Source organism: Prinia subflava, chromosome Z (genome assembly GCF_021018805.1).
Source record: "Prinia subflava isolate CZ2003 ecotype Zambia chromosome Z, Cam_Psub_1.2, whole genome shotgun sequence".
Lineage (NCBI taxonomy): Eukaryota > Metazoa > Chordata > Aves > Passeriformes > Cisticolidae > Prinia > Prinia subflava.
The window spans coordinates 98,205,375-98,219,619 of record NC_086283.1 but is presented as its reverse complement, the minus strand read 5'-3'; the positions used below and the strand labels follow the sequence as shown (position 1 = coordinate 98,219,619).

General features: G+C 42.3%; 1 protein-coding gene across 4 annotated transcripts in view; it reads right to left on the bottom strand.

The window, feature by feature from the left end:
* LOC134564580 (soluble lamin-associated protein of 75 kDa-like) overlaps window positions 1-13,421 on the bottom strand; it is a 70,797-nt gene extending 57,376 nt beyond the window's left edge. For 2 of the 4 annotated variants that reach the window (XM_063423473.1, XM_063423472.1), the window contains exon 1: window positions 13,340-13,410. In XM_063423473.1, the coding sequence (XP_063279543.1) occupies window positions 13,340-13,381 (42 nt within the window). In that variant the 5' untranslated portion in view covers window positions 13,382-13,410. Of the gene's footprint in view, window positions 1-13,235 lie in introns of all 4 variants that reach the window. The other 2 variants (XM_063423474.1, XM_063423471.1) reach the window with 2 other exon arrangements.
* Window positions 13,422-14,245: the final 824 nt, after the last annotated feature.

The window sequence follows — 14,245 nt, the reverse complement described above, 5'->3', positions numbered from 1 at the left end:
ATATGATACTACTACACTGATTGGAGAGAACAGACTGCTCCTTCTACAGAAGATACTTTTTTCCCGGTTAAATTATAGTTGGACACTTCACTGGCATATACATCTGCTGCCTTTAACGCTGTTGCTGATGAAAACACTAATGTTCTCCACTAATGCTGTTGTTCAGATACACACATGCATTCCTCAGAGCCATTTCCTTTCAAATTCAGGTAATTCCTTCCCCTCAGCTGTTATTTGCATTTTCTCCTGCCTTCCCCTCCAGCCTCTCACATTCCTCCCACTACTGCTCACTGGCCCTACCAGATACCCAGCTGCATCTCTGAATTCTCCACCCGTTCCTTTCCACCTTTCAGAAAAATGTTGATAACACCAGCTCCTTTGGCTCCTCCTGTTTGCAAGCAAACTGATTTCCAAAGGCAAGAGTGTGCGTGTTTTTCAGTGCAGCAGCAATGCACAGCAGGCAGAGGAGCTGCTGTCAGGGGTGAAATTCACTCAACAGCCTCCTTATCTCTAGCAGATGTGGCTTGCCTGCACATCCTACAGCTCTCAAACACACCAGCAATACTGCACAGACTGTGCTGACATAAGCATGTGGCAAGACAAAGCAAGGAGAAGTCTAAGACCACATGACACTACTTCTGCAAGAGGATGAGGTTTTGCCACCTGGTTGACTGCAACAGGCAAGGTAAATTCTGCTGTAAAGGAATACAGGTATGTGAAAGACACAAAATTTAATTTTCTGTATGCTGGCAGAAAGGCTAACCCCCTCTATTATTGAAGAAATACCTAAGTGCTTAGATAACTCTGCTATTAACAATGAAATTGAGCTGAGGTTTCATTACTACATGAAAAACAGACAAACAAGGCACAAGCTATAACTTTAAGCCTCTAGGTAATAATTCCTGACATTTTTTGGAATAAAATAATGAAGGACCAAAGCAGAAAACATTCAATAAGAAATCCAGTAGATTGTCTGAGTTCCAACCACTACACCACGATGAAAATAGAAGCTGCAACCATATCTTTGCTTAAAAGCAAAAAAAAGGCTAATTAATGCATTCATTATATTACCCTCAAAATCACTCACAGACTTCTTTTCTGTTTGTCATTTGGGCTACCTAATTTCTCATGGCACACTTTTATTTTATTTGTTCTCAACTCCCAGTACTCACTTCTGACCTTTTCTTTCAGAGCATTTACAGAGAACATGTTATGCAAAATAAAATAATACAGAGAAATTTTCAAGACTAAACCAAAGAAAACCTACTCAATACCAGTTCTATATAACCATTTATCTTTTTTACTATGCAGTAGATTAGACATGCAAAGTTACAAGCTCTCATACATTTGTGTGATGTATTTTGTCTCTGCTGAATAGGTCAGGAATAGTTCACATTTAAGTTCATTACATCCCTGAATAAATCAGTAACTGTTCACAAACACATCAAGTTACAATAAAAGCATCAAACAAGTGGTGAAAGAAGAATGTTCCATGCCAACCTAAAGCACAGCATAAGGAAGTCGTTCACAATAAAAAAAATGCAAGCATCTCAAATTTGAAATGCAAAATAACTACCAAAGACAAATGAAATGTCTTCCAACAGTAATGACCTAATAGATGTCCCTTATTATAATACAGTTGGCTTGACAGTATTTTACACAAAGTAAAAATACAGACAGCTCCACATGTAGCCAGTCTCAAGTGAGACAGGAGAGAGAAAAAGGGCTGGAGAAAACAGATTTTGCGGTTTTCTTGACTAGAGCACTAACACATTTTTGCTGCAGAGACAGCAGGAAGAGCACAGGTCTCTGCCATGCAGTCCCTCATGGCCCTTTTTTGCTGCTCTAAACCTCCATGCACTGCACAACTGTAGAAGTGTCAGGTCAAATCTTTGTCAGGCGCTGCACGGCCGCGCTTGGCTCGTGGGTACCACTCCAATTGGATAGCACACAGCCAGGCTGGCTGAGCACATGCCACGTAGCCCTAAGCAACCAAACTCATCATGACCATTTCTACATAAAAGAGTGTGTTTGGAGGGGGGGAGCAGAAAATTAATTATGTTTTTCAAAGGAGGCAACTTGAGGGTTTCATTTTTCGAGTGAAAGAAAATAAGTCTTGCACTCTTCCAAAACATATCTTTTCACGAAATAATATTAATGGTTTTGTGTAACAAACTCACATGAATATTTGCTTTAATATGGAATGATATGGCTTTCTCCCTTGTCAGATTATGCAAGCTCTTACATGAGAAATGGCACATCATTTTTTGGGAACAGCTGCAGCACCAGAGGGTAACAGATCAATTCGTGGAATGCCAACAAAAACCACATTTAACAGGTTGAGTGAACACATTCCTGTGCACAGGCACTTCTTTATTCACAACATCTTTATTACTATTAGCATTAAGGTTAAGAAAAACCATGGAATAAGTGAGCACCATTGGAAACTGTTTTAATTATAAATTATATCTACAACTCCTATTTCATCTCAGAGTGCACGAAAGAGAGATGCACAGTACACAGAACTTCCAGCTCATGTGGATTTGAGCAGGAATCAAGAGATCTACTTATCCCCTTGTAGTTCCTCAATAAGAAATGACACAAAATCACAGAAAGACAATGATCCAAAGGTTATGTTATTTCTTACAGTATGTCAGAGGGCTTAAATACAGCTTAAAACTGGGTTTGGGTGCCTTTATCTCAGGGGAAGCAAAGCCTAAGTGGTTAGGCTGACAGACAAGGATTTAGAGGAAATTCCAGCTGTAGCACAGGCTACATGTGAACACAGGCACGTTACTTGATCTACCTGGACTCCTCTACAGAACACAAATAACCATTACCTCAGAAGGACTGGTGTGAGAAATACTGCACTGAGATCATGAGATACTTGAGCAAACTTTGTTTAAAAACTTGACAAGTACTGGAAATACACAGTTACTTACACAGCACAGATAACATGAACAGCACATTTTCCTTAAAAAAATAAAATAGTAAAAAAAAAGCCCCAAAAAAATCATCCAGGGCCTTTTCAACATAACTTATGGGACAAATAATCATGGAGGTGAACAATCTTCAGATTTAAATTTGGTTTTAATAATAAATAATTACAATTCAATGAGCTGTTTGTGTGGTTTTTTTCAATTGTGATTTGCAGTTTGGAGAACAGGTGCCAGGGTGCTCAAGCCATGACCTGCAAAAGAGGAAAACTGCTAAACTGTTTTTCTGCTAAACCAGGAAGGCCACCTTAGACCCAGCCTGCAGGATACAAATACAAGTCCAGTGCTGTGATGAAGCACTGGCCCACTCAGCCAAAGAGTAAACTGCAGCAATGTGTGACCCAGGCTTTGATCTATTTCAATGAGTGCAGAAGCACTGAATGACCAAACCCCTCAAGGACTGCCATGCACTTCCTATGAATCATCAAACACCTTAAACCAAGTTCTGCTTCAAAAATATAATCCATGATCCTACCATGATCTCCCAGACCAGCTGTGAGCTACACCTGGGCTCACATCGTGAGAAGGGACATGAACAACAAACCAAACTCGTATGTCCACACACACACCAGTTCAGAGAAAGCCAAGCCAGGACTGCAGAAGTCCCAGGCAATGCTCCAGGCCCACACTGAGGATGCACCAAAGCAGCAACCACCTTGATCTGGGCAGCAGGAGCAGCATTTCCATTTTGCTGTGCCTGTTTCCCACCTTGCAGCATCCAGTTGCTGGTCTGGTGAAAGCAATGAAGCTACATAAAAGTTGTAAGGAAATCTAAAATTCTTAAAAAGTAGTCTTTTCAGTCTTCTGGCTTTGACTGCAATATAAAATCATCACATCTGCCACTTCTAGAATTGTTAAGCTCTCGTACCAGTTATTCTATCAACAGACAAATTACATAAATGTTATTCTTTGTTTTTACTACCAGCTGTTACATACAACAGCATTTTCATTTCGTTTCTTCTTTATTCAACGTCGAATACTTTAAACTGTGAGAAGCTGTTTTTAAAGTATTTTTTTTCTTATTTCTATAAAAATAGTCTGACATACTGAAGGTTTAAAAGTTCATAATTTTCTATTATAAAAATAAGTAAATTTTAAACCTATGCTAAGATAATTAGTCATTTAAATATGTTTAAGATAGTACATACTTGGTTTATCATGAGTCAACATAATTGAAATACAGAACACATACAGAAATACATACAGAAAACCTGTCCCATAATTACCTCTTTAGACCACTGTTGTAACAAAGCTTTTGAGTTTCATAAACATCCCCATCTCTTAAAACTCTATTAATTTTAATCTCTAATGTTATGTACATTGACTGTAGGTAGAGGAAGACATTTTAGGGAAGAGGTGTCAAAATTTTGAACAATAGAGTGTTTATTAGGGTTTCTTGAAAACTGTACCAGCTTGAAGCAGCAGCAGTAATACACTGATCTGCCACACTGAATAGACAACTCAAGTCCTTCTCACTCAAATAACTACTTATTTAGAAGTAGGTTTTCTTGGGGTTTAAATCACAAATTTGGGGTTTGGATAACAGGTCTTCAAACCATGATCCACTCCATCAGCAGTAAGGCACATTTCCCTGCAGTATAGTTTTGTTCACATTTTTTTGAGAATATAGGCTAATAAATACGAGTTCTTGACAGCTCAGATAGATTTGATCTGTTTTTTTGTTTTGTTTTTGTTTTTCTCTCAAAAGGGAAAATAATATTTTTGGTTGGCTGGTTTGGTTTTGTTTAAAGTAACATAAACCCCAAACAACATCTATTCATACCCTGCAAAATCACAAATTGAAAGGTCTTAGGGAAACACAGGGTAGTGTCTAGAAACTGCTGTCAACATCAACCAAGATCTCTGGATTAATATGCCAGCCACATTACCCCTAATCTGCTTGGAGCAGCTTATGCAACTCTGGTTTTCTATCAGACACACAAATCAAAGCTGTTGATTTGAATGCAAATAAACAAACAAAACCAACAATTCCTTTCCCTTTATCAGCCACACAATGTAACTTACACGTGTAGCACGGAATTATGAAATCTGCACACAGGGTTCAATTCCCTAGGAAGAATTATAGTCAGAAGTTCTAAATGCTGGGTTTGAGCACTCCCTTATCAAATGAAACACAAACAAGGACAGAAAGAGGAAGAGCCTTCCACATTAAAAAACAAACAAACAAACAAAAAACCAAAGAACAAAAGAACAAAAACACACAAAGAAACAAACCCACTTGCATCAGATTTCCTTAATTAAAGGTGACAGGGTAGTGTTAGGAGAAGACATGCAACTTCTCTCTCAAACCCACATTAGGTAGGCAAGATTCCTACTCATATACCCAATTAGCCACCTGTGTAACACCACTGGCATTTTACTCAAGTGATTTAAATTAGATAGTATATCAGATAGTTTAATTAATCAACAACTAAGGTACACAAACTACTAACCTGATATTTACATTTTTCTACAGTGTCATATTTTAATGACATGATAGTCTAGTTTTTTTTAAGAGCACCCCCTTCAGCAGGCAGGTTTGGAAACTAATGTACACAAGCGTTTTCTGCAATGAAAATGTGCCAGAGATATACTAGATTAAAATTATATGTTTGAGACTGATCAAAATAAACACAGTTCATAAATTTGGAAAACCAGTTTCTCTTACAGAAACCCTTCATGCCCTCCCTTTCAACTACTCCAATTCAGGGTGACTTTATCCATACACAAAACTGTTCTAGCTGTGTTTGAAAGTAATTAACATGCATAAGATAGGAAGATACAGCCATGTGGGATTATTACTCCATGAACCTGCCTCTCTCTGACGTATTTCTGATCTTTCCACTGCTCAGCACTCACTCTTCTTTCTAATTTCCCACTTTCTAACTTCCCTACATGACAAACCTGTTTAGGAGCTAGGAAAGTAACACCAAACCCCACACACAGGTACCTCTGGTGACTCACCTTTCCTCTCTGGTCACTACTCTTTGTCCCTTCCATGTTTTAGCAGTTTGAAGCAGTGGGTGAGCAGTTCTCCAGCCCCATCCTCAGTACCCTCCAGTTTTGTTCCTGCAGTTTAGGCCTTGTACCACCTGCTCCTAAAGACCTTCATGACCTTCCTACAGCACTCAGAGCCCCCACACAGCCTCTCCTGCCAGGTGGCTGATGCACCACCTGGGACACACACAGCCACACTGCTCTCACCCTGCCCATCTTCCATAATTCCCATAGGTTCACCTCCTGCTTCTCCAGGCATCTAACAAGGCAATTTTCTGAAGCTTAATTTGCTGCTTGATACCAGAAGACCATCTCTTACCCCCACGTGGCACCCACATTTCTTAGCAACTTCTTCCACCTTCATATCCTCCTCTAACATTATCCCACTGGTTTGCAGGGGTCATCTCATAAATACATCTAGTGATTTCAGAGATACGAACAAAAAAGCAAGCAATTTTTTTACCATACTTAGAAAAAAAAATCAAAAGGGACAACAAAACCCACCGAATCGGGGTAGGCATGTGGTGGACTTTCAAACCTAGCATAACTAATCTAACTCCACAGTGAGACTGGAGTTGCAGTAACCCTGCGTGCGCATTTGCATCTATTTTTAAAGTGCTTGGCTGCCCTGCTCCCATCCCCTACCCTCACAACTGGGGCGGACGTCAGAGCTGCACAGATTAGGTGGGCCAATCACAGATGTGTGTTAGCACAGCCTAATGAGCCACCTCTCATCAGCCAAGGAGCAGCAGCTCTCTCTGTGGCTGCTCCGAGAATGCTGCACGTGGAAATTCAGGTGGTGGTGTCTGTGGCTGCCAACAATGAGCAGCAGGTGATTAATCTTTGCAATCACAGTCTCCCAAGGTGTCTGAACTACAACGGTGCCACATGAAGTCTGGCTTTCAGCAGACGAGATGTAGGAGAATTCAAGAGTTAAGCAGCGTGCAATCTCTTTTTGTTTTTCTTGTTTAAATTATGTGTAGGTGGTTTTGCTGGTTTTGCCTGCTTTTTAATGTCATTTGCAGCAGGAGACCTACAACCAAGAAAATAGCATATAACTAAGAAAGCAGCAACTAACTGCCTTGGTTTTGTGGGTGACTCAAATGAAAATGTAGAAAGGAGAGCAGGAATCAACATGAGATGTTCCTGGACACAGGATTGCACATAAAAAAGGCTGCAACAAGAGATCCCTGTCAGCCAGCCATAAAACTTGCTTGCAAACCAACAAGCACACAGAATTGAGATGTTTCAGACTCTCACCCTATGGACCATTTACAACAGCCTGAGGATCAGAACTCTGAAACCAGTAAGAGAGTAAATATAACACATTTGGAGCAATGAGAATTTAAACCTCACCACGGACTAAAAATTTATGTTTTCCTCAGAAAGGGAATAGGCAGCTATCTCCAAATTCTCAATCCAACTCCAGTATCTTGAAGATACTATTCTTCACTACAATTATCTTCAGAAGATGACAGATGGCTAAAACTAGAGTGTTCAGTATGAGCAATTCTGAATTTTACCTGCTGTTTTTGCTCAGTATCCATTTGTAGCAAGCTCTTTCAGCTGCTTTGCACAACAAATGATGAACTACTACAAGATGATGAACTTCACAGGCATACTCACAAAGCACTTTGTGGACTTACCAGAACAATGTGGGATCACTCTGAGAGAACTAAGGACACATATAACTAGAAAGAATTTCACCTTGCCTTTCTCAAAGGAAAGGTAAGGTAAAAGTATTATGTCAAGACTATCACACACATCAAAAACATTGTTCAAAGGCTTTTAGACAACGTGCTTGGGCCACAGGCAGGATAAGGAGTCATTAATGAGTCCCAGTCTGGGCCCAGTCATGTTATGAAGAGTTATTACAAGTTACCATCCCAGGTGACAGGGACCATTCTCACAAACACAGTAATAGGCTGTAAGTGGCACCATATGCCCATGCAAAACAGCACCATTTCTTCCTCAGCTTTACAAAGGCCACAAAAACTGACTACCTCTGTCTAGCTCATAGCTGTAGTCAGCAGGGACTGTCTTTATCTTTCTTATCCCATCTTCAGAAGGTAGAAAAAAGGCACATATGGACAGAAAATAGAAAATTAGAAGTAAACCCTATCCTCTGAAAAACAAGCAAGTAAGAAAATAGTGTGCAAACCTAGTATCAATATGACTTGAAAGCTAGGAAAGAGTCAGGCATCTTGTAAGCTGCTCCATCTAGTAATCATAATAATAATAATAAAGTTAGGAAGCTCTGGTATTTGTGTAGAAATCCTGTTCCCATAACAAAGGAAGAATAAAACATCAAAAAGAATATTTCATTGCCCGAAATCAGAATCAAGAATCTGTTCAGAGTGACATAATCAACTGACTTATGTCTCTCTTCCACAAAAAGAGTCTCTTCTCCCCAGCGTTCATACTTCCTTGTCATCCAAACAAATATTTAACAAAATCCTTAGCAGGTTGATTCCTGGGCAGCTCTGCATTTGCCTTTTATTTCAGTAGTCTTACACCCATGGATGGTTAATTTTTGTTTACCACAGTTGTCTGTGTATATTCACTGCTGGTTTTGTTCAACTCAGGACAGCCTCGTTATAAAACCCCATCCATTAATGTGCATCCACAAGGTATCACTAAACATGTTGCTGCAGGACTCAAGATCTGTGTCTGCAAATTTTACCAAGAATGTCTCTAATAGCAGAAAGGAATTCACACACAACCTCCTCCCTGGTGTCATCTGTCCTCGTCTCCATCAGTGATCATCCTGACGTTCCAAGAACTCACAAGCTGCTATCAGCACACTGCATTTCCCCTGCTTCTCACTGTAATATATGTTTGTAAGATTCAAACTTTTAACCTACATCTTCTAGTACCTAGGCTATCCTGTTACAGGTGTACTTGAATTTTTGAAAAAACAAACAAACAGCTTTAAAAGCTTCCATAACTTGTCTTCTCCAAAAATGCAGACATTGCTTGATCATTAATGGTGGGTTTGGAAAAGGTAAGTTCACAGTTCTGAACATACCACCTTTACTGTACTTTGTTAAAAAGGAAACAAACAAACAAACACCCCAAACCAACAAACAAAAGAACCCAACAACAAAAATAACTAGTGTCAGTAGAACAAAGTATTAGCACTGCTGACTCATTATACTAACCTTAAATCAGTGCTTAGCTTAAGACTGAGTTGGAATAAGGAATCTGCTTACCTGCTGCTCCTTCAAAAAACTCCCTTCTGCAGCTTCAGACTAAACACTGACAGCATAAACTCCCGGTGTTGAGATATCAAAAGAAATTAATTATTCCAACATTTTAACATCCTATAAAGTTGTCTGTGCTGCACTGTAGCAACATTTACATCACTATTGTTAAAATCCCCCGCTATTTTATCATTATCAACTCACAAATTATTCAAATTCCCCAGTTATGGTTATTGCTGGCTAACTCTACAACAGCTGTGAGGAGTATTATTCAACCTAGAAAACATCTCTGTTTGCAGAATCTGCTGCCTGCAAAAGAGCTAGATAAAAGACTGGTCTTCCAGCAACACACTTGCTAACTTTAAGCACACTTCACATTTTCACACCTGGTGTTTTAGAAGCACGAAGCCAGTTAGGGTGAAGACAGCACTTCCTACCATCTGAAGTTCACTGATTCTCCGTGCTGGGGAAAGGCTGGTGCAGCTGCAGGCTCACAGCCACGCCAGAACTTCTGAATTGGGTGTATTCTCCTAGCACTGCCTCAGGGGCTACTGATTCGACAGAGACCACACCTTTACTGATCATTCTTTCTCTTCAGTAACCCGCAGAATTAAAGAGACCTATTTAATCACCTTTATTTATGTTTTGATGAAGCCTAGAAGAAAGGGTAACAGTGAATTCCATTCATGCTGGTTCATTCCATAAACAATTTCTGATCCCAAGCAGCAGTGAGAGATGCTGGCCCTGTGATTATGGAGGTCCCCTGTCCTGCAGTATTCTGACATAAAATATTAATGCACACAAAAACTGCAAGACAAAGAGACAGCTCATATTTTTGAAAACAAATCAAAAATCAAAACCATTACTTTGAAAAGCTGTACAACACACAGTTCAGTATACAATTCAGAGAAACGGATTTTTCAAGATTTTCAATTCAAGGAATCACTTAGAACTTAGAGACTTATCATGTGAAACAGTGGCAGGTTTTCCAATTTGCTCTGAAAGCAACGAAGTTATATGTTAGTCCTGACAATTGTCACTAATTTTATTGGGATTCTAGGAAAGATTTGAAAGCTCATGACTCTTTTGGGACAGGATTCTTTTACATATTTTAGCAAGCTATTTAAAAGCTTCTCTGAAGTCTCAGACTCACTGGAGAACAGCAACTAAAATTATAATGATTAAATAAATATATTCTGTCACATCCCATTGTTCAGGGAAGAAAAAATCAGCAATAGCAGACAAAACTGCAAGAGTATGAGAGAATAGCTACAAAGACACTGCATATGCCATTTTGGTTATGTTTAAAACAATGCAGTAGAGGAAACAAATTAGAGCAGGCTTTTCCACTCAGACTTGTTTAATCCACACTGCAACACCTGGGAGCATAGGTTTGAGAGGAGGGTTGAATTCTGGTTGAATTGTTTATTTTTTTAAATCCATTTCCACTGTGAGGGAAAGTTTTTTTCTTTTCAACAGGTTACAAAACAATTACCCAAGAGAGTTCGTTGACAAAAAAGCAGCTCCAAAGGGAAGTGCACAGCTCTAACACTGCTCCCCCAAACATTCACAGTCAAAAGGATGACCGAGGCTTTCTGGAATGTATAGTTGATACAATGTGATGAGTAAGCTACAACCTTGAGAGTCAGGAGTAAAGTACTTATCTGCGAGGAAACAAGAAGCTGCTATCTTGAATGGAAAAACATTTAAGGAATGCCAATGTGAAAATAAGCATAAGTAGACATTACTTCAGCTCTAATGCTACATTTGTACTTGTGGTTTAGAAACATAATTGGAAACACCTTTAAATGATCATACTAGTTGACACTCATTGATTGGTAGAAAATAGAATTGATACCAAGCCTTATCATATCTAAAAACATAAAGCAATTGAAGGGCTGCTCTACGCTGATGAAATTCTCCATCGTTATGAAATCCCATGTTCGTCCTTTAGTGATTTTTGTTTCAAACATAAAAAAAAAAAGGCACTAACAATTGTCAGAGTTAAAAAAGAAGTGAACTTCCTCAATCTTTCACTGGCAAAGACGCTGCACTGGACTAAATACGCAAGTGCAACTATTTAAAACAAACTGTGCTTATACAATGTGTGCATAAGAAGAGCTTTAAGATAATTTTGAGTAGTATTATCTTTACAACACTAACAAATATTAAAAAAGAAAAAAAAACCCTCACATAAATCTACCTTTTTGATTATTAAGTCAAAGGGATATTATCTACCTTGATGTGCATACTGAAGAAATTAAGAGTATTTTCCAATTCATTTGGCAGAGTAATACCCCCTTGTATAGTGTTTAATTATGTAATGGTCCAAAAAGAGTTCTGGATCACACATTGCTAGACAAATACTGTAAAAGTACAGTAGAATCCCATCTTAATTACTCATCTTGTACAACAGGAAAGTGAAACATTTGATTCCACACAAAGAAAATGATAATGAACATCAGACTGGAGAAACAGAAACAAGGAAAGGACTTAAAAACCTGCCTACATCAGTAGCTAAAAAAAAAAGCAGTGTTGAAATTGAGATGATCACTGACATTAATAATACCTGAATTTGACCATTAATTGTATAAACTACTCTCTGTCCTAACATTTTTCTGCTTTGAAATGGGTGGTAAAATGTTTTTTTTTTCACTAGCCACCATTAAGTCAAAAAAGCAAGAAGTTCTTCAGTATAAAATCAAGCAGAGATCAGTTAAACAAGGAAGGTACCAATGTGGTTGAGGAAAAGGAGAGAAGATGCACTTAGTTCCTACAGAGTTTGATGGAGGAGGAAGACCATGATCAGTCTAATCTGCAGCAATCTTTTATAGGTCCTCTAGTGAGGCAGCACTGATCTTATTATAATGATCACTCTGACACAATACTTATTCCCCGTACAAACTGGTGGGCTCTATACCAGGCTGTGACCAGTGGTGCAGCCCGACGCATAAAATGAGTAAGTGCAGCCTTGCAGAACAAGAAAACAGTTCCCTCCTCCTGCATGTATGTACGCAGAAAAGCAAGTATCAGCTAAATAGTGTCTCCACACCAAAAGCCAGTTCTCTAAATTTCTGATTATTAGTAATTGAAAACTAAAAACTCCACAGTTCAAAAGAGCGTAAAGATAATCATTTAACAGTTTCTGCTAAACAGAGCATTAATATATGTATTAAATTGGTGAATTAGTATATTTTGTTTTCCGTTTGTGCTAGTAAATCCTTTTGCTCTAGCTCTCAGTGCAACTCACAGTCTCAGGCTGCATTTTACACTCATAAGCAGGATAGCAGAGCCACATCAATATCTCAGGCAAGATGCTTCCCTACGATTTAAGAAGAATGAATCAACCCTACCTCAAAATAAAATTCCAAAAGACTCACATGTCACATGCAGGAAAACAGAGGAGTGTGTGTGCATGTGCAGCTGCGTGTGTGTCCACATGTATTTGCACACGTACACACAGAGCCATCTTTGTGGGACACAGCAACTGTATCACGGCAATTGCTGTTTCCATACAAACCCAGAGGTGCATGGCCGTGTAATGGCTCTTACTCGCGGCTATGATACGCGAATTCCAACGCTACAATAGAAGACCCCACAAAAGATGGCTGGATTTGGCTAACACGGAGTGGCCTGGGCCAGAACTCACACCCAACTCGGCATGCCGCAAGCTCCGCCGAGGCCGGGGGGAGCACGGGAGGGTCGAGCCGAGCCGGGCCGGGCCGGGCCGGGCCGGGTCGCCCCCCGCCCACGGCCCGGGGCTCGGCGCGGCCCTGCCCGCACGGCGGGGGCGGCGGGGTGGGCACTGCCCGGGGCGGGGATGCGCACGGACACCTGGAACCGCGGCGGACGGGGGTCAGCGGGGCCAGCCCAGCCCAGCCCAGCCAAGCCGAGCCCAGCTCAGCCAAGCCCAGCCCAACCCAGCCCTCCCGCGCCCCCCGCGCCCCCGCCGAGCGCTGCCCGCGTCCCGCCCGGGCCCGGCGGGGTTCCGGAGCTTGGGACGCCTGGGCAGGTCACCGCCACCCCCGCCGCGCCTCACCTCAGCCGGCCGGGCGAGCCCGCCGCGGCGGCGCGGGGATCACCGGAGAAGGAGGCGGAGGCGGCCGAGCTCCCTGACAGCGTTCACGGCACACCCCCGCTCACCTCCGGCTTCGCCCGGTCCTGCTGCCCGGCGCCTGATATCATCTCCCCCGGCGGCCTCCCCGCCCCTCGCCGCTGACGCACTCCCGCTGATCCGCCCGGAGCCGCCGCCGCTCGCCCCGCGCCGCCCGCCATGACGGCTGCGGGCGCCCCGCGTCTCCCGGCCCGGCGGGTGTGGTACCGAGCCCGGCCCCGCCACCGCGGCGGGGATGCTCTATCACCCCGGGGGTGATGCTCCATCATCGCGGCGGGCGATGCTCCATCATCGCGGCGGGCGATGCTCCATCACCCAGGGAGCGATGCTCCATCACCCAGGGAGCGATGCTCCATCACCTTGGGGGCGATGCTCCATCACCGCGGCGGGGATGCTCCATCATCACGGGGGTGATGCTCCATCACCGCGGGGATGATGCTCCATCACCCTGAGAGTGATGCTCCATCACCGCGGGGAGCAATGCTCCATCACCTCGGGGGCGATGCTCCATCACCGCACCCCACCACCTGTGCCACGGGCAGGCGTGGTACCCGCCCCATCACTCACCGCCGCTGGGCTGGGGGCACCTGTCCTGTAGTCCTTTGAAAGAGGGAGCCTGGAGCTGCCTCAGAGATCTGTGGTACTCGCAAGGAGGAAGGAGCAAGGCCACACGTCGTCTCCTAGTGCTGGGTAGCTCACCAAAAAGCTAGGGGTGGAATATTCCCTTTGCAGGAAAGGCGACCCTATGGACCCGGGTAGTAAGGATTGCTTCCCCATTTCCAACAGCCTGAGGCTTCAGCACTGCTCCTGTTCCCAAACTGGGGTGCTGACTGCACTCAGTGACTGGCAGAAGCCTGTCTTCCAAACAGAACCATTACTCCCTGTTGCCCAGCACTGACCACCACTGGCCACAGCACCTGAGTATCCACCCCCAA